The sequence below is a fragment of the Lepidochelys olivacea genome, assembly GCF_965140295.1.
Source record: "Lepidochelys olivacea isolate rLepOli2 genome assembly, chromosome: 2".
NCBI classification, from domain to species: Eukaryota; Metazoa; Chordata; order Testudines; family Cheloniidae; genus Lepidochelys; species Lepidochelys olivacea.
In genome coordinates this window covers 255,974,192-255,995,127 of record NC_140412.1, presented here as the reverse complement: position 1 = coordinate 255,995,127, position 20,936 = coordinate 255,974,192, and the positions used below count along the sequence as shown (strand labels likewise).

The window sequence follows — 20,936 nt, the reverse complement described above, 5'->3', positions numbered from 1 at the left end:
GACCGAATGGCTCGGCAGCAGTTCTGCAGAAAAGGACCTAGGGGTTATAGTAGACGAGAAGCTAGATATGAGTCAACAGTGTGCCCCTGTTGCCAAGAATGCCAATGGCATTTTGAGATGTATATGTAGGGGCATTGCCAGCATATCGAGGGACGTGATCATTCCCCTCTATTCGACACTGGTGAGACCTCATCTGGAGTACTGTGTCCAGTTTTGGGCCCCACACTACAAGAAGGATGTGGAAAAATTGGGAAGAGTCCAGCAGAGGGCAACAAAAATGATTAGGGGACTGGAACACATGACTTATGAGGAGAGGCTGAGGGAACTGGGGATGTTTAGTCTTCAGAAGAGAAGAATGAGGGGGGATTTGATAGCTGCTTTCAACTACCTGAAAGGGGGTTCCAAAGAGGGTGGATCTAGACTGTTCTCAGTGGTAGCTGATGACAGAACAAGGAGTAATGGTCTCAAGTTGCAGTGGGAGAGATTTAGGTTGGATATTAGGAAAAGCTTTTTCACTAGGAGGGTAGTGAAACACTGGAATGCGTTACCTAAGGAGGTGGTGGACTCTCCTTCCTTAGAAGTTTTTAAGGTCAGGCTTGACAAAGCCCTGGCTGGGATGATTTAATTGGGGATCGGTCCTGCTTTGAGCAGGGGGTTGGACTAGATGACCTCCTGAGGTCCCTTCCAACCCTGATATTCTATGATTCTCTTGTCAAATCCTTTTAGCTTTTATTATTATATTAAAAGCTAATAATACCCTTGTGAACACCTCTGTCACATGTTTCTCCCAGGTCTGGCTAAATATATCAATGGTGACTGCTTAGTCACAGAGCGTGGAGTGCTATGGAAAGAGAAGGGGATGAAAGAAAAGACCGCAAAGTGTGCAAAATCTAGCAATACTGGGGTGGCAGCTTGGAAAGTTTTATTTGAACTGTGTGTAATCTTTCAAGTGAGCCAATGTCAATTGATTTCCCAGCTGAGCTACAGAGCGGGAATTGTTCTGAGACTTTTGTCTTTCTCATGCTCTCATTAAACAAAGAAAGACCTCCCACCCCTTCACCTCTCCTGTCCTCCTCCCCAACAGGAAGTAGGAGTTACAATAGTGGATCAGACCAGCAGTGTATATAAAAAGAAAAGGAGTACTTGTGGCACCTTAGAGACTAACAAATTTATTAGAGCATAAGCTTTCGTGAGCTTCAGCTCACTTCATTGGATGCATGCCGTGGAAAATATAGTGGGGAGATTTTATATACACAGAGAACATGGAACAATGGGTGTTACCATACAGACTGTAACAAGAGTGATCAGGAAAGGTGAGCTATTACCAGCAGGAGAGTGGGGGTGAACCCTTTGTAGTAATATATAGTGTATATAGTTCAGTATCATGCCTCTGGGCTTGTCTACCTGAACACTTTTTAAGTGCCCCAGAACAACTATGAAATCAAGTTAGCTTACTTGATTCTGATCATGACCAACCAGCCAGTGTGGACCAAGGAAAACCATGTTCAGCATTATGTCAGCTAATCATTGTTTACCCATGATCTGTATGTCTGAGTAGCTCATATTATTCCTTCCAATGTGCATTACCTTCTATTTGTCAACAGTGAATTTCACCTGCCATTGTACTGCCCTTTCACCTATAGGGATGGACCGTTAGTTCCAAATTACCCTACAACAATGCAGTTAGAGTTATTTGCAGGTATCCTATTTGAGGCAGATGTGGAAGAGGGAGCTGAAGAGAGAGCAGTGGCCTTGTGGATTGGCTCAGGAAGGGCATTTCTTCCATGTTGCCTGTATGCAAGAAGGTATGGAGACATTTATTGGGCAAATAGCACACCACAGCTACATCACTGGCAGATCAGGCCAGAGGATGATACATAAAAAGGCTCAGGATCAGTGGTGAGCTGGAGCCGGTTTGCACCAGTTTGCGTGAACCAGTTGTTAAATTTTGAAGCCAGTTTAGAACCGGTTGTTAAAGGGGTGGGCAAATTCCGGCCCATGGGCCACATCCAGCCCGCAGAACCATCCTGTCCGGCCCGCCTGAGCTCCCGGTTGGGGAGGCTCCCCTGGCTTGGAATCTCTTTTTAATTTTTACTCACCCGGCAGCGCTCCGGGTCTTTGGCGGCACTTCGGCGGCGGGTCCTTCGCTCGCTCTGGGGCTTTGGCGGCACGTCCTTCAGTGCCGCTGAAGACCCGCAGCGAGTGAAGGACCCGCCGCCGAAGTGCCGCCAAAGACCTGGAGCGACTGAAGGAATCGGTTCTTCAGATTTTGGCAGCTCATCGCTGCTCAGGATGATGACTATCTAGGATCAGCGTTATACATGATCCTGAAGCCAAGAACAAGAAGTGTAAATGAGCCATGCTAGAAGAGATAGCCTACAAAGGGATTCAGAGAGCGGCAAGGATATGGTGAGAAGTCTAGGCTGTAAACTCTCTGAGGCAGGAACTATCTTCATTGTTTGTAGTGCCTACCACAACGAGGCCTTGATGGGGTTTGTAGACACAAGACATTACTTATTTGCAGGAATCAGTATGGGAGATTATGAAGGTCTGAATAGGAGTTTTAGCTTTCAGGTCAAAGTAGACAGAATGTTTTGGAAGGGGAAGGAGCCAGGTTTCACAGATGTACATTTTAGTTTGAGAACAATAAATTGTGCATTACACAAACCCAATATCTTGCTATACCTGCATGCTCTAGTCAGTAGCGTAGCCAGGGGGGAAGTGGGGGGAGCAGCCACTCCGCCTCTGAGCACAAGTGGTGCCCTTTTAATTTATAGGCACCTTTTAAAATTTTTACTCACCTGGCGGCACTCCGGATCTTCGGCAGCGGGGGCCTTCACGCGCTCCGGCTCCTCAGCGGCCCTTCGGCGGCGGGGGCCTTCGCGCGCTCCGGCTCCTCAGCGGCCCTTCGGCGGCGGGGGCCTTCGCGCGCTCCGGCTCCTCAGCGGCCCTTCGGCGGCAGGGGCCTTCGCGCGCTCCGGCTCCTCAGCGGCCCTTCGGCGGCGGGGGCCTTCGCGCGCTCCGGCTCCTCAGCGGCCCTTCGGCGGCGGGGGCCTTCGCGCGCTCCGGCTCCTCAGCGGCCCTTCGGCGGCGGGGGCCTTCGCGCGCTCCGGCTCCTCAGCGGCCCTTCGGCGGCAGGGGCCTTCGCGCGCTCCGGCTCCTCAGCGGCCCTTCGGCGGCGGGGGCCTTCGCGCGCTCCGGCTCCTCAGCGGCCCTTCGGCGGCGGGGGCCTTCGCGCGCTCCGGCTCCTCAGCGGCCCTTCGGCGGCGGGGGCCTTCGCGCGCTCCGGCTTGGCAGGGGCCTTCACTCGCTCCGGCTCCTCAGCGGCATTTTGGCGGCGGGGGCCTTCAGTGCCGCCGGGTGAGTACAGCGGGTGGCACCTTTTTTTATGTCCACTGCCCCTGTACGCTCCACCTAGCTACGCCACTGGCTCTCGTGCTAGCTGGTGCACATGAGGACGGAACCCAGCCACGCTTCCAACCCATCCAGATATACTGTGAGATGTGCAGAAATAAACGGATCCCGCTGCAGCCAGGGAGTAGAAGCAGCTGCATGCACCTGCACTAATGTTCTGCTTGGGAGAAGCGAAGGTGCTCTCAGCAACCGCTCACCAGCAGAGTGAGCGCCATACTTTGGTGCTGAATCTGGTAGCGCTAGAGCAGGAGGAAGAGTCAGTGAAGATTTCACAAGATCTCACTCCTCACAGCTATAATGTTACCTTTATTATTCACTTTTAATCAAAGGAAAAACATCCATAAATAGCAGGGAAAATGAGACAAAATTTCTGGAACGGAAACTTACAGATTCCTGCATGGTATTTCAAAGTGCTAACGCTGTGTTTGTGAGTCTTGTATGTTTGGACTTGCTCCCCAGTGTCTGCTAACCAGCACTTCACCGTCTTGTCTGCACTCCCCGAATACAAGTATCGATTCACCAGCTGAAGGGGAAAGAGAAAAGAACATCGGGAATAGCCTCTTGGGAAAATTCAGAGAACTGCACTCAAGTGATTCATCCTCAGTCACATCTTCGAACTGAAAAAAAAAGCAAACAGCTTTTAGAGGGGAGTTTCATCAAAACAGTTCTCTCAGAGCTGAAACAGAATTGCCTGATCCTGTATTCTTTGCACAGCCACGTCCCTCATGGGACTGCTGGGCCCTAAAAATGGTTTCCAAATTTCAAACAAGGGAGAGATTAAGGGCCAGATTCTCTTTTGGTGAAAGTGGGCACATGTCTCTTGAAGTTTATGGAGCTGCATCCACTTGCAGTAGTAGAGAGTTTGGACTAGTTTGTCAGTTTATAAAAGCACTAGACTAAAAACAATTGGGAAATATGTTATGAGATCACAAATTTCAAATAAAAAAAAAATGTCAAAGAACAAATCCTAAGTAATAAAAAGGCAAATTTAAAAAACCCAAGTCAGAGGCTAATGCGATAACAACGGACAAGGTCAGCGTTTCGAAATACTGTGTTTTCTTTGTAACTGTTTTGGATGTGTGTTTCCAGTATTGTTCAATGATGCAATAACATTTTTTAAAAAGCTCTTTTCAGACAGGATCCTAGAAGTGTTTCATAAATTATCTTAGCAATGTAGCAATTAAAACAGTTTCCAATATTATTTGTATTACAGCCATACTGCCTAGAGGCTTCAGCTGAGATCAGAACTTCATTGTGCTAGTCACTGTAAATCCACGTGGTAAGAGACAATGCCTTACAGTCTAAACGGACAAGACAGGAAGGGCAGGAAAAGGGAAGAGTTACCTCCACCAGACAGATGGGAAACAGAAGCAAAGGGAGATTAAGTGGCTTGTGCAAGATCATGTAGCAAGTCTGTGGCACAGCTGTGAATTAAACCCAGATTTCCTGAGTCATAGTCCAGTGCCTTAGCCACAAGGCCATCCTTCCTCTCATCATCCTTCCCTAATATGGGAAAGATTTCACTGAGTTCTTCTAACATACAGATAAGGAAATAAACCAAGACAAAACAGGCATCATTAAAATACTAAGATTGTAAACTCTTCAGAACAAGGACTCTGGCTGGGCGCTTGTCTGTAAAGCGTCAAGCATGCAGTTGGTGCTACATGAAAAAAAAGAAATTTCTCTTACCAAAAGCTCCAATTCAGGAGCCAGGGTAATCACAGTTTCACATATCAGGTTTTTAAGGGCTAGTAGGAACCACCTTGGGACTGATTTAAATACGTAAAGAAAAGGGAGAAACAGGTGCTGATTGGAAGAAAAACAGAACTTGCACAAGGAATAATGGCTTATTTTCCCTACGAGCACACAGGTTTAAAGGCTGTCATGTCCAGAAGCATGGCTTAAATTCAGCTGGAGCTGACTGGAACAGAGCACCGGTAAATATTTTCAAAACTTGGCTCCTGTCTGAGTTCCCAACAGTTCCCAATGGGGGGGCTGCAAGCTGGTTTCAGGAGGTCCATATAGCACCTCTTGTGGGGCTGAAGCCCCAAGTCCCTGGGCACCTCCCATGAGGAATGGGGGTCGGGGGCTCTGGGAAATACTCTGAGAATTTAAGCCCTGTCCAGAAGATAACCCCTCGCCTGATCAAATTCTCTCTGATGTCAAGGGGAGTCCTGCAGAGAGACTGACTGCAAGATATGCACTAACCCAGCTTGGCATGGACTTCACTTTTAGGCCATGTCTCTATTCCTATAAAATCACCCATCCCTTCACCATAAAGTAAGTTATTTAAAACACCTCTCCCCCTCCCACACACACACACACACACACACACTCCACGTGGCTATTCAGCACCTTTGCTCACCTCTGGATTTTGCAGATAAATTTGATTTCCTTCCTGCCCAAAATCCCATTTAGTGTCCTGAGTCAGCTTTGTAGCAAAGGGGTGAATCATATCTTTACTGCTTGTACAGTATTATGAGACCCTCTAACAAAAGATACTTAAAATATTTATGATGGAGCTGTGCTGCACTGGACGAGAGTAATGTGACAAACTCACACAGAAGGACAAAGATGCCCTTGAAGACACATGCACAAACCCCACCGAATTCAAGAGTAACTGTGCTCATGCAACTCACTGCAGGCAGAACTTGATACACAGGACCTCTTCCAAGGCCATGTCTCAGAAGCTCATAAAACACACAATTGCCCAAAAACTAGTAGTTTGAAATTTCACATCTCATTAAATTTCTGATGCATCAGCAGTGGCATTACTATTACATCTCAAGAAGGGAAACGAGGGAGTGACCTGCTGAATAAACAGACTTTGAGCTACACAAATAGCCTGACAGAGCTAATCTGAGCTCTAACCTTAAAACCCAACCTAAGTGGGCATCGAAAACATTGTCACATTTCACTGCTAATTGGAAAAGGATGGCTGGAGTTTGGATCCTGCTGGATTGTTCTTGGCCAACTCATGGTATTTCTGTTCCAAACATCTTACAGGAGGCAGAATCTACTCAACAAGAACAAACACTAAGTTACAGCCTCTTACAGGTACATGCCACTCTACATTAACGGTACATTAGGTTATAGTGCTTGAGTTCTCCATTTAAGCGGGTGTGAAAACATTTAAGTCAAGCCAAATAACAGCTGTGTGCCTTGGTTTGCTCTCCATCTTTATTTCTCTGCTAGAAATACAATGTGGCAAATGAAGGGGGCTTAGCTGGCTAGTCAATGGAACCCACAGTGTAATGGCAGTGAAAACTTTCCCTGAACAGTCCTAGCTGTGATATGAAGGGATGAACTCTAAGAGTCTTTGTGAACTCTAGTTTAGTCTTTATTCAGTCTGTAGCCTCTGTAACAAGAAGGGTACCAGTTGTACTGATTTATAGGCTTTTCTATGCTGTTCACAACTACAGTGTATGGGCATCACACCAACTTAATGAAATTAGACCCATAATACCCATTTGATATAGGAAAGTATTATCAGCCTCATTTTACAGAGTGGAAAACTGAAGTATCAACACGTTAAATATTTTTTTGCCAAAGGTCACTCAGGAAGTCTGTGGCTGAATCAGGAACAAATCTCTCAAGTTCCAGTCCTTAACCACAACATGATCCTTCCTCTCATTTTGATGCTGTTTTTGCAATAGGAACTGAACTGAACCCACCATCTCATTGCACCTAGGGCACCTGTCAGCCATCAGTTGGTGATAGCTTTCAAAAACTCCCACTGGATTTGAAGCTGTAACCTATGTGGCACTTTGCACCCCAAAGCACCCCATATTTATCATGGTGATGTAATTATGAGATGTTTTGTACAAAGTATGCCATGAGAGGTATCATTCTAAAAGTCTGGATCTGCTAAACATTAATATCTTGTTGGACTGTATGTGCTATCATTGCATGTGAAGTTATGAAATCTTGCTATGTGTGAGTTATTAAAATATGATGTGAAGCTGGAAATACCCCAAACTAGCCTTTCAGGTACAACAATGGAGTAGCCAGACAGTGTTAATTGCTGTCATCAACACCCATCAAGGGAAGAATCCACTAACACAGGAACTCGGTATAAGGAAGCCTCCTCCCAGGGAGCACGGAGACAATGGAGAATGTTTGGCCAATGGAGGCGAACCCCTTCCTTCCTCCCACCCTACCCCCCTTCACATTTATAGACTTTCCAGCAAACTGGAAGAAACTATAAAATACAGGGAGTGACATCTTGATTTGTCTTCACTCCCCCACAACTCAACACCTGAAAGAACCTACGGAAGACAAAAGACTTTGAAAAGTGGAGGGGAACCCAGGCTGCCAAGCAGATGCAGCCTGCATATCAAGAATCTGTAAGACTGCTTGTACCATCAGTCAGGGTGAGATTTTGCTGATTCAAATCCTATCTAGTTTGTATGAGACTTAGATTGCGATTGTTTGATTTCCTAAGTAACCTGCTTTGATCTGTTTGCTATCACTTATAATCACTTAAAATCTATCTTTCTGTAGTTAATAAACCCGTTTTATCTTAACCAGGGTGTTTTTGAGTGAAGTGTTTGAGAATCTTAGCTGTGTTAACAAATGCTGGGCATATCTTCCCCACAGCAGGGGGGAGGAGGACAGAATAATTAATGAGCTTGCACCGTACAAATGCCTGTGCAGTGCAAGATGGTATAATTCTGGGTATATGCTCCAATAGGGATGCAATGCTGGGGACCTGGGAAATTGGCTGGTGCCTCCATTGTTGGTCCATGAGTGGCTTAGGTAAAGCACTCAGGTAACTTAGTTGTGTGTGTGGTGCCACCTGCTGTCATGTTAGGGTGATAACAGGGCCCAGAGGGACTGGCTGTGTGTCGCCAGCAGACCATGGGGAGAGGGCAACCCAGCTGAATAGTTAGGGGAACACAGCGGTTCCAACAGTTTCGAGGCTTCACCTGGGGATACATCACATCACAACCTAGATCTACCTATAGTACTTGTGTGACACCCATCCCTTTACTATCTGAGTGTCTCTCAACACTCCTGTGAGGCAAGGAATTAATAATATCCCTATTTTATAGATGGGGAATTAGGGAAGAAAAATTAAATGATTTGCCCAAGATCATACAGGAACTTTATGGTGAAGCAGGGAATTGAACGTGGGTCTCAAGTCTCAGGCTAGCACCCTAACCACTAGACCATTCTTCCTAGATGTGAAAGACTCCATATACCATTACTAACTCTTGACTTATCCAATCCTGTTCCTTTATTAAAGCAAAATCTATTTTCATACAAAAACAAACCGTACAGACCAAAGAGAGTGAACTTTAGGGTGATCAGATGTCCCTATTTTACAGGGACAGTCCCAATATTTGGGGCTTTTTCTTATATAGGCACCTATTACCTCCCACCCCCTGTCCCAATTTTTCACACTTGCTGTCTGGTCACGCTAGTGAACTTTCTAGTTTAGTAAGGCCTCACCCATTTGTTTTTCTGAGTAATATTTGTTTCCAGGGTATAAAATATGGAATAAAATACTTTAGGCAATCTCCTAAAAAACTCATTGGGCTACTGAAATGGAAAAATGACTGCGGCCTCAGGCTTGAAATAGTCTATATCATACAATGCATATCAAGTACACAAAATCCTACATTAGGTCTTCACTTCAAAATGTCAAATATTCTAATTTTAATTTATATTTGTTTCATTACAAAGATACAGATGCCTTATGCTGACAAGAGTGCAAATTAATTTCCCATGATTTAGGTGGGAGAGGGGAAAAAAAGAGAAACTTTACACAACAGCTTTTTTAAATATACCCAAGTCTGTCAACTCCTGATTTATAAGTGATCAGAAGATACAATTACAAATTCTAATCTGTCACTGCCTGGAGAAGCAGTGATAGCCTCAGAGCTGTACTTTCCTTGGCTGACTTTGGAGAAGCTTTGTTCGTTTTGGCCAATTTCCCAAGAGAGCTCCTGTCGGGGAAAAGCATAGCAAACCAAGGAGACTTCTAATAGATTAGAGAGCACAGGCTGGGATTGCAGCTCTGATATCAATGAGAAAAGTGGACACTGAAGTCCCTAATTCAAAGAGGTCTAAACATCTGAAAACTAGTTAGCTAAAAAAGGAGATGGCAACCAGCTGCCTGGTTTTAAAGCCTTATTTACAAATTAATTATATGGAGGGGCTATCACTGCATAGCTGGCCAGAACTCCAACCCATTCACTTGTCCCATTGCTGAGAGAGGCATTTCCTCTGCACTCTGTGCTAGCTGAAACACTAGCTCTCACCTAGGACAGATGAATAAAACAAATTTGAGCATACAGGCCACACCATTTTAGATATACTATTGCATGAGAAATTTCAGGCAGACCAGTTTAGTATTAGCAAAATTAGGGCAGGAGCAAAACAAATTATAATGGTAACATTGTTACAGCTTTAGCTATGGTGAGGTCATCTTCGGGGTGGCCCTGCTCTTGGTTGGGGTCTCTAAGACACTACTTTACTACAAACAATACATGAACAACAATGTTCTCACCCAGGCAGCTCTCAAGACTGAAGAGGCCAGTAATGGCTTAATGTTCAACAGTTTGGTGGATCTGAATATGCACAGCAGCTCAAGATTTCCCTTCTCTTTGTATGACGGCCAAAAATATCTGCAGTACAACTGCCTGGCTGGTACTTATGCCAAGGCTCATAGACATGTGCTTTCCTCTCACAGGTACATCTCTGCCAGAGGAGAACAAGTTCACGTCTCATCCCTCCAATCAGATTTGGACAAATATTATTGGTGTCAGTGCATCTACATGTATTCCCAGCCACTCCTGTGTCTCTTCGCTTACCAAATTCCCAATTATCTGCTTACTCACCACTTCACTGGGCCGCATTCCCCAAACTTTTCCGCAGGAGACTCATTTAAACTGAGCTTGTTAAATTCAGAATCACTAATGGGACCAGTTCCTGAGGTCCAACTATATGAGCTTTCAGCTGAGCTGGCCTTTCAAGATCCTATTCCAACCACATTCATTTTAATGAACAAAAAAAACTCTGCAGACAAGAGGTTGTTTTCTGACAATCAGACTATAGTTATGCTGGCTGGAGTCTCAGAAAGAAACAAACAGTCCAACCCCTCCACTGCAGCTTGATCTCTTGGATTGGTGCTGAAACTATGCTTCTCTAGTACCCCTCAGGTACTGTACAAAAGTACATTACACTGATTTATATGTGTATCACCTGACTAGTTATAAAATAAATATTAAGGCAAATTACAAGATTTAAGAATATTTCAAATCCACTTAACAACTGGACAAGTCGTTCCTCCTCTTGTGATCACAGTAGGTCAGGAAATGGAGTGTAGGTGACAATTTAGTAGGTGGCACTCCTCCACTCCTTGCGTTCTAAAATTCAATACATCTTTAGGGGGACTGCTCTACTAAAGGTGCCATATTTTGGAAGAGACCCAAAGCTAAGTTCCTGCCTGTTTGTGGTCCTGTTGCACTTTTCACCACAGTAGGAATATTTCCTCTGGCTTCCAAGCTAAATCCCAAACTGCATAACTTTGTTCTACTAACCTATGTTCTCAGAAGAACATAGGAGATTCCACACTGGTCAGACCCAGTGGTCTATCTAGTCCAGTATCCCATCTCCAACAGTAGCCAGCACCAAAGCTCAGGGAAAGTGTACACAACAGGGCAATTTTGGAGTGATCCACCCATCTTTCAGTTCTGGCTTCCGTCTGCCAGAAGTTTACGGTCACCTCAAGCATGGGGTTGAATCCCTGACCGTCTTGGATAATACCCATTAATGGACCCATCATCAATGAACTTATCTAGTTCTTTTTCTAACCCCGCTATACTTTTGGCCATCACAACATCCATGGCCATGAGTTTCACAGGCTAATTGTGCCTTGTGTGAAAAAACATTTCCTCTTGTTTGTATTAATCCTGCGGCCTATTAATTTCATTGGATGATCCTTGGTTTGCATATTGTGGGAAAGGGTAAATAACACTTCTCTATTCACTTTCTCCACTCATTCATGATTTTATAGACCTCTATCATATCCCCCCTTAGTTATCTGTTTTCTAAGCTGAACAAACCTAATCTTTTTAGTCTCTCCTCAACAAAAGCCATTCCATATCCTTGATAATTTTTGTGGCCCTTCTCTCAACCTTTTCCAGTTCTATTATATCCTTTTTGAGATAGGGCAATCAGAACTGGACACAGCACTGTAGGTGTGGGCTCACCATGGATTTATATAGTGGTATTATATTTTCCATCTTATTATCTATCCCTTTCTTAATAGTTCCTGCCATACTGTTAGCCCTTTTGACCACTGCTGCATATTGAGCTGAAGTTTTCAGAGAACTATCCACAGTGACTCCAAGATCTTTCTTGAGTGGTAAAAGCTAACCCATCATTTTTATATTATATATTACTGTAGTTGGAGTTATTTTTTCTCCACTGTGCATTACTTTGTCCTTATCAATATTGAATTTTATCTGTCATTTCTTGCCCAGTCACCTAGTTTTGAGATCCACCTGTAACTCTTCACAGTCTGCTTTGGACTTAACTACCTTGAATAATTCTGTATCATCTGTAAACTTTGCCACCTCACTGTTCACCCCCTTTTCCCAATCATTAATTAATATGCTGAACAGCACAGGTCCCAGTACAGATCCTTGGGAGACCCCACTGTTTACTTCTCTTCATTGTGAAAATTGACCATTTATTCCTACCCTCAGTTTATCATCTTTCAGCAAGTTACTGATCCATAAAAAGACCTTCCCTGTTGTCCCGTGACTACTTAGTTTCCTTATGAGCCTTTGGTGAAGAACCTTGTCACACACTTTCTGAAAATCCAAGTAGAGTATATCAACTGGATCACCCTTGTTCCCATGCTTGTTGACCCCCGCAAAGAATTCTAGTAGATTGGTGAGGCATAATTTCCCTTTTAAAAGCCAGGTTGACACTTCCCCACTAAATCGTATTTATCTATGCATCTAATAATTCTGTTCTTTAGCACAGTTTCTACCAATTTGTCTGGTACTGAAGGTATGTGTGCCAGCCTACAATTGCCAAGAGATTGACATTGGAGCCCTTAAAAAAAATCCATGTTACCTTACATACCTTCCAGTCAGAAGCTGATTTCAGCAATAGATTATGCACTACAGTTAGTAGTTCTGCAGTTTCATATTTGAGTTGCTTCAGAACTCTTGGGTGAATAAACATCGGGTCCTGGTGACTTGTTAAATTTTTCAATTTGTTCTAAAACTTCTTCTATTGACACATAAGTATGGGACAGAACTTCAGATTTGTCCCCAAAAAAGGAAAGGTCTGATGTGGGTATCTCCTGCACATCACCTGCAGTGAACACTGATGCAAAGATTACCTTTAGCTTCTCTGCAATGACCTTGTCTTCCAGGAGTGCCCCTTTAACACCTTTAACACTGAATGCATCCGATGAAGTGAGCTGTAGCTCACAAAAGCTTATGCTCAAATAAATCTGTTAGTCTCTAAGGTGCCACAAGTCCTCCTTTTCTTTTGCAAATACAGACTAACACGGCTGCTACTCTTTAATACCTTTGTCATCTAGTGGCCTTGCTGCCTGTTCGGCATACTTAAAAATATTCTTGTTAGTTTTTATATCTTTAAAGCAAGTTGCTTCTCTGGATTGCATTTTTGTACTTTTACACTTAACCTAACAAAGTTTGTGCTCCTTCCTATTATCCTTACTAGGATTTGACTTGTAAATTTTTGCCTCTACTGGCCTCCATTACTCTGCTATTTAACCATGCTGGCATTCTTTTGGTCCTCTTATTGTCTTTTCTGATTTGTGGTATACATTTAGTCTGAACCTCTATGATGGTGTTTTTTAAGTAGTCCAGCATGCTGTCTGCAGGCATTTAACCCTTGTGGCTGCGCTTTTTAATTTCCATATAACAAGCATCCTTGTTTTTGTGTACCCTTTCCCTTTTTAAAATAAAATTTTACCATGGCAGGTTTTTCTGTATTATCCCCCCCCCAAGGATATTAAATTTAATTACATTATAGCCACTATTACTGAGCAGTTGAGCCATATGGATCAGATCCTGTGCTCCGTTTAGGTGTAAATCAAGAATTGCCTCTCCCTTTGAGGGTTCCAGGACTAGCTGCTCCAAGAAACACTCATTTATGGTGTCTAGAAATTTTATCTGCATCATGTCCTGAGGTGACATTTACCCAGTCAATAGAAGGATAGTTGAAATCACCCATTATTATTGTATTTTCTGTTTTTAGTCAAGTATGGAATTTCTATCTATAGATATCCTATGGTACAGTTTGTTTCATTTAAGATTTTTACTAGGGCTGTCGATTAATTGCAGTTAACTCATGCGATTAACTCAAAAAAAATTAATCGTGATTAAAAAAATTTATCACAATTATTTGCAGTTTTAATTGCACTGTTAAACAATAGAATACAATTGAAATTTATGAAATATTTTGGATGTTTTTCTACATTTTCATATATATTGTATTCTGTGTTGTAATTGAAATCAAAGTGTATATTATTTTAATTACAAATATTTGCACTGTAAAAATGATAAACAAAAGAAACAGTATTTTTCAATTCACCTCATTCAAGTACTGTAGTGCAATCCCTTTGTCATGAAAGTGCAACTTACAAATGTACATTTTTTTGTTACATAACTGCACTCAAAAACAAAAAAACAGCGTAAAACTTTAGACCCCGCAAGTCCACTCAGTCCTACTTCTTGTTCAGCCAATCGCTCAGACAAACAAGTTTGTTTACATTTACAGGAGATAATGCTGCCCTCTTCTTATTTACAATGTCACCAGAAAGTGAAAACATGTATTTGCATGGCACTTTTGTAGCTGGCACTGCAAGGTATTTACGTACCAGATATGCTAAACATTCATATGCCCCTTCATGGTTCGGCCACCATTCCAGAGGACATGCCTCCATGCTGATTACGCTTGTTAAAAAAATAACGCATTAATAAAATTTGTGACTGAACTCCTTGGGGGAGAATTGTATGTCTCCTGCTCTGTTTTACCTGCATTCTGCCATATATTTCATGTTATCGCAGTCTTGGATGATGACCCAGCATGTTGTTCATTTTAAGAACACTTTCACTGCAATTTGACAAAACACAAATAAGGTACCAATGTAAGATTTCTAAAGATAGCTATAGCACTTGATCCAAGGTTTAAGAATCTGAAGTGCCTTCCAAAATCTGAGAGGGATGAGGTGTGGAGCATGCTTTCAGAAGTCTTAAAAGAGCAATACTCCGAGGCGGAAACTTGTAATAAAATATAAATATAAAGTGAGCACTGTACACTTTGTATTCTGTGTTGTAATTGAAATCAATATATTTGAAAATGTAGAAAACATCCAAAAATATTTAAATAAATGGTATTCTATTATTGTTTAATCGTGCAATTTTTGTAATAGTTTGACACCCCTAATTTTTACTTTATTTGACTCTATGCTTTCTTTCACATATAATGCCACTCCCCCACCAGAGCAACCTCCTCTTGCAGTGTCATTTTGATAAATACCCACAGAAGCTGTACATCAGTAGTAGATAAAGTAACCTCTGGGGACAGTTGGTAGAGCACCTTGGAAATTCTCAGGTTAAGAGGTACTGTATATATTTAGGGAAGGTTGTCCAAACTGTTGTGGTAAGGAAAGCATGTGTGTTTGGTTATGAATTGAACATGCTCCCTTAGGCATGCCCTGACATTTTTAAATGTATAGGTCTGAATCAGCTGCATCACTACATCCTCCCCAGCTGTCTCCAAGCAGCTGCTGTACCTTCCCTGATGCAGCTGCTCAGCTGCCACGCTGCTTATGTGTTGCACTGCAGGGAGAGGAAAGAGTGAGTAGCTCTAGCTGCTCCACAACCTGGTTAGGTAACAGGCAATGGAAGTCTCAGAGGGAGCAGGTTGGAAGCTTGACTGGCTCTGCGTAATCCAATGGGAGCACCTAGCAAAGGACAGCCCAAGAAAGGGGGAGAGGGGGGCTGAAGAGGCAGTGGGGAAGAAAACCTAAGAACCAACCACCACTCACGGCTCCCTGATTCTACCCCCAGAACAGCCTGGAGGCTACTCTAGCTTGTGCCAGCTGACAGAGATACTCAAGAGACCACATGCCAACTGAGGAAATCCAGAACACAGCCCAATCCTGCCACTTCACTGTCCCCACACCCCCAACATGTCTTTTGCACCTGGAGCCACGGGAAATGAAGTATAAAACCTGGGTATTCCAGCTATATTCCCACCAGACACCACCCTCCATATGCCAGGGGAATCTCTGGCAGAGCCTTGCAGGAGGTTTCTGCTCCCTTTTCAGCACCTGAAAAGTGCAAAGGGAACAAGACAGAAAAATCTGCCCCAAAGTACTCACTGTCACCCCTTGATCTTTCTGAAGCAATATGTCTGGCCCTCAGATTGAAGAGGTCTGGCATGACAGATGAATGGTATTCTAAGGCAGGGCCCATGCATGTAGTGCTGCCTATAGCTAAAACTACCTACCACTTTTCATTACAAGTCCATTTTCATTTGCTTACAACCTTGCCGAAATTTAACCGCTTGGACTGAAATTTTCCAGGCTTGGTTTCTGCCTCAGGCCACAGATTTTTGTGAAGTTTCAGCAAAAGCAGCTCAGTTACTTTTGAGAACAAGACTCAGGAAAAGTAGGTTTCTTGAAGAGCTGTAGGGTGAAAACCTGGCTCCATTGAAGTCAATGGCCTATAACCCGTTGAAAGAAATGGGGCCAGAAATTTACCCTACTGCTTAGGGGGTCTGAAGCAGGAATTAAGCATATTAATCATTTTGTTTATTTTCCCCACTTATTTTTGCCTTCTGATTATACCTTTAAGAGCAGTAATTGACTACTAGAGCATCCTCAAAACATATTACTGTAATAGTAGCACAGAGGGAGCAGAGAAACAACCTTTAACCCCAAAAATGTATCCAAACAAAACAGAGGTTATTTGGTGCCTGCATAATTCAGCTTTAAGTTTTCCCTCTAAGAGAGAGGGACGCTCAAATTCCCATGTTACAATAGCTTTTGGGCCTGTAGGACCTAGCAGCAACCGTCTCCTTTACGAAACAATGGCAACACTTATTAAACAGCGACTAATATATTTTTGCCCTGCAAAGGAGCAGCAATCATTTTATACACCAGTAAACAAGGAGAGAGTTGACTGCATGTGTTTTCCCATGGAAGCTAACACAATACATCTATTTAAGACCATTTGGGCTTGAAATCCCTTAAGTTACAGCCACCAGAGCATGGAATTTCTAAAAATATCCTGTTAAAAATGACCTGTTATCTCAACTATACACTCAGAAGAGAGGAGCAATTTTATCCAAGCCTCTTCACGCCAGATGTCCCCCAAACCTGCCATTTTGTGGCTGGGGGGGAGGGGTTGCCATAGAAACACAGTGAAATATAGACAGCAAGATGTACAAATGAAATAGGATTTTGCTAACCTAAAAACTACACCATGTCTTTTCTTTTCTTCTTTACCATTTCCTGGTTTTCTTCTATCAGTCTGATCAAGCCCTCGGACCGCTACCCCTTCCTACTTCTCCATATGGGCACCAATGATACTGCCAAGAATGACCCTGAGCAGGTCACTGCAGACTACATGGCTCTGGGAAGAAGGATAAGGGAGTTTGAGGCGCAAGTGGTGTTCTCATCCATCTTCCCTGTTGAAGGAAAAGGCGCAGGTAGGGACCATCAAATTGTGGAAGTAAATGGGTGGTTACCCAGGTGGTGTTGGAGAGAGGGCTTTGGATTCTTCCACCGTGGGATGTTGTTCCAGGAAGTAGGATTGCTAGGAAGAGATGGGATCCATCTAACGAAGAGAGGGAAGAGATCTTCACAGGCAGGCTTGCTAACCTAGTGAGGAAGACTTTAAACTAGGTTCGATGGGGTGTGGTGACCTAAGCCCTGAGGTAAGTGGGGAAGTGGGATACCGGGAGGAAACACAAGAAGGAGGGTAACAGGGGAAGCCTCCTGATTCATACTGAGAAAGTAGGGCAATCGGCTAGTTATCTTAGGTACCTGTACACGAATGCCAGAAGCCTGGGAAACAAGCAGGAAGAACTGGAAGTCCTGGCAGTCAAAGAACTATGATGTGATTGGAATAACAGACTTGGGGGGTAACTCACATGACTGGAGCACTATCATGGATGGGTATAAACTGTTCAGGAAGGACAGGCGGGAGAGAAAGGGGGGAGGAGTTGCAGTGTATATAAGAGAGCAGTATGATTGCTCAGAGCTCCAGGATGAAACTGGAGGAAAGCCTGTTGAGAGTCTTTGGGTTAAGTTTAGAGGCGAGAGCAACAGGGGTGATATTGTGGTGGGCATCTGCTATAGACCACCAGACCAGGAGGATGAGGTAAACAAGGCTTTCTTCGGACAACTAACAGAAGTTTCCAGATCACAGGCCCTGGTTCTCATGGGGACTTCAATCACCCTGACATCTGCTGGGAGAGCAATACAGCAGTTCACAGACAAGCCAGGAAGTTTTTGGAGAGTGTTGGGGACAACTTCCTGGTGCAAGTGCTGGAGGAACCAACTAAGGGTCATATGCCTCTTGACCTGCTGCTCACAAACAGGGAAGAATTGGTAGGGGAAGTAGAAGTGGGTGGCAACCTGGGCAGCAGTGACCATGAGATGGTTGAGTTCAGGATCCTGACAAAAGGAAGAAAGGAGAGCAGCAGAATACGGACCCTGGACTTCAGAAAAGCAGACTTTGACTCCCTCAGAGAACTGATGGGCAGGATTCCCTGGGAGGCTAATATGAGGGGGAAAGCAGTCCAGGAGAGCTGGCTGTATTTTAAAGAAGGCTTATTGAGGGCGCAGAAACAAACCATCCCAATATGCAGAAAGAATAGCAAATATGGCAGGCAACCAGCTTGGCTTAACAGAGAAATCTTCGGTGAGCTTAAACACAAAAAGGAAGCTTACAAGTGGAAACTTGGACAGATGACTAGAGAAGAGCAGCTAATCCTATAGGAAAAGGGGAAGAGTTAATGGAGATTACACCAAATATGAGCCCCAGGAGGATACAGGATGGGTTAAAGAGGATTACAAGGCAGAATAGGAACAGAAAGAACTTGCAGCCACAGGGAACAGGGGATAGACAGGAGAATAGCACCGTCACTAGGAAAAGGCAGGTCTATGTGATTGGGGACTCTTTACTGAGAAGAATAGATAGGCCTGTAACCAGAGCTGATCCAGAGAATAGGAGGGTGTGCTGTCTTCCAGGTGCTAAGATACGGGATGTAGACCTGAGGTTGAAAAGGATTCTAAAGGTAGCGGGAAAGAATCTCCTAATTATCCTTCATGTGGGAACAAATGATACAGCTAAATTCTCGCTAAAAAGTATTAAGGGAGACAATGCTAGGCTGGGGAAGACGCTTAAGGAAATTGAGGCTCAGGTGATCTTTAGTGGGATTCTGCCTGTTCCTAGAGAAGGGCAACAAAGGTGTGACAAGATTATGACTATCAACAGATGGCTTAGGCAGTGGTGCTATAAGGAGGGCTTTGGGATGTATGGCCACTGGGAGGCATTCATGGATAGAGGACAGTTCTCTTAGGATGGACTTCATCTGAGTAGGGAAGGAAATAGACTTCTAGGATGGAGGCTGGCACAACTGATTAAGAGAGCCATAAACTAGGAATTAGGGGGAGATGTCCAGGTTATCTCCACACCACAATTTAGCATTGAGAGGAAAGAAAATGAAGTAAGAGTGGATACAGCCGTGGGTAGGAGGAAGGGCAGTGTAGATACAATTCTAATAGGTCATACTGGCTGTAGAATGTCCGTGCCTAATAAGGTACAGAATGTGAGTGAGGCCAAACAGCAAAAATTAAGGTGTTTGTACACCAATGCGAGGAGTCTAGGTAACAAAATGGAGGAACTAGAGCTACTGGTGCAGGAAGTGAAACCAGATATTATAGGGATAACGGAAACATGGTGGAATAGTCGTCATGACTGGACTACGGGTATTGAAGGGTATGTGCTGTTTAGGAAAGACCGAAATAAAGGTAAAGGTGGTGGAGTAGCACTGTATATCAATGATGAGATAGAATGTAAAGAAATAAGAAGCAATGAAATGGATATAACTGAGTCCGTCTGGACAAAAATTAAATTGGGGAAGAAAACTATTAGATCCTCCCCGGGATAGTGCTTGGGGTGTGCTATAGACCACCGGGATCTAATTTGGATATGGATAGAGCCCTTTTTAATGTTTTTAATAAAGTAAATACTAATGGAAACTGTGTGATCATGGGAGACTTTAACTTCCCAGATATAGACTGGAGGACGAGTGCTAGTAATAATAATAGGGCTCAGATTTTCCTAGATGCGATAGCTGATGGATTCCTTCATCAAGTAGTTGCTGAACCAACTAGAGGGGATGCCATTTTAGATTTGGTTTTGGTGAGTAGTGAGGACCTCATAGAAGAAATGGTTGTAGGGGATAATCTTGGCTCAAGTGATCATGAGCTAATTCAGTTCAAACTGAACGGAAGGATTAATAAAAATAAATCTGCAGCTAGGGTTTTTGATTTCAAAGGGGCTGACTTTCAAAAATTAAGGAAATTAGTTAGGGAAGTGGATTGGACTGAAGAATTTATGGATCTAAAGGTAGAGGAGGCCTGGGATTATTTTAAATCAAAGCTGCAGAAGCTATCGGAAGTCTGCATCCCAAGAAAGGGGAAAAAATTCATAGGCAGGAGTTGTAGACCAAGCTGGATGAGCAAGCATCTCAGAGAGGTGATTAAGAAAAAGCAGAAAGCATACAGGGAGTGGAAGAAGGGAGGGATCAGCAAGGAAAGCTACTTTATTGAGGTCAGAACATGTAGGGATAAAGTGAGACAGGCTAAAAGTCAAGTAGAGTTGGACCTTGCAAAGGGAATTAAAACCAATAGTAAAAGGTTCTATAGTCATATAAATAAGAAGAAAACAAAGAAAGAAGAAGTGGGACTGCTAAACACTGAGGATGGAGTGGAGGTCAAGGATAATCTAGGCATGGCCCAATATCTAAATAAATACTTTGCCTCAGTCTTTAATAAGACTAAAGAGGATCTTAGGGATAATGGTAGCATGACAAATGGGAATGAGGATATGGAGGTAGACATTACCATATTTGAGGTAGAAGCGAAACTCAAACAGCTTAATGGGACTAAATCGGGGGGCCCAGATAATCTTCATCCAAGAATATTAAAGGAATTGGCACAAGAAATTGCAAGCCCATTAGCAAGAATTTTTAATGAATCTGTAAACTCAGGGGTTGTACCGTATGATTGGAGAATTGCTCACATAGTTTCTATTTTTAAGAAAGGGAAAAAAAGTGATCTGGGTAATTATAGGCCTGTTAGTTTGACATCTGTAGTATGCAAGGTCTTGGAAAAAATTTTGAAGGAGAAGGTAGTTAAGGACATTGAAGTCAATGGTAAACAGGACAAAATACAACATGGTTTTACAAAAGGTAGATCGTGCCAAATCAACCTGATCTCCTTCTTT

At 43.4% G+C, this 20,936-nt stretch overlaps 1 protein-coding gene across 2 annotated transcripts in view; it reads right to left on the bottom strand.

Annotated features, from left to right (window-relative positions):
• Nucleotides 1-20,936, bottom strand: part of WDR86 (WD repeat domain 86) — a 49,452-nt gene that overhangs the window by 5,742 nt on the left and 22,774 nt on the right. For both annotated transcript variants that reach the window (XM_084620892.1, XM_084620893.1), the window contains exon 5: nucleotides 3,802-3,937. In XM_084620892.1, coding sequence (XP_084477018.1) covers nucleotides 3,802-3,937 — 136 coding nt within the window. The remainder of the gene's footprint in view (nucleotides 1-3,801; nucleotides 3,938-20,936) is intronic.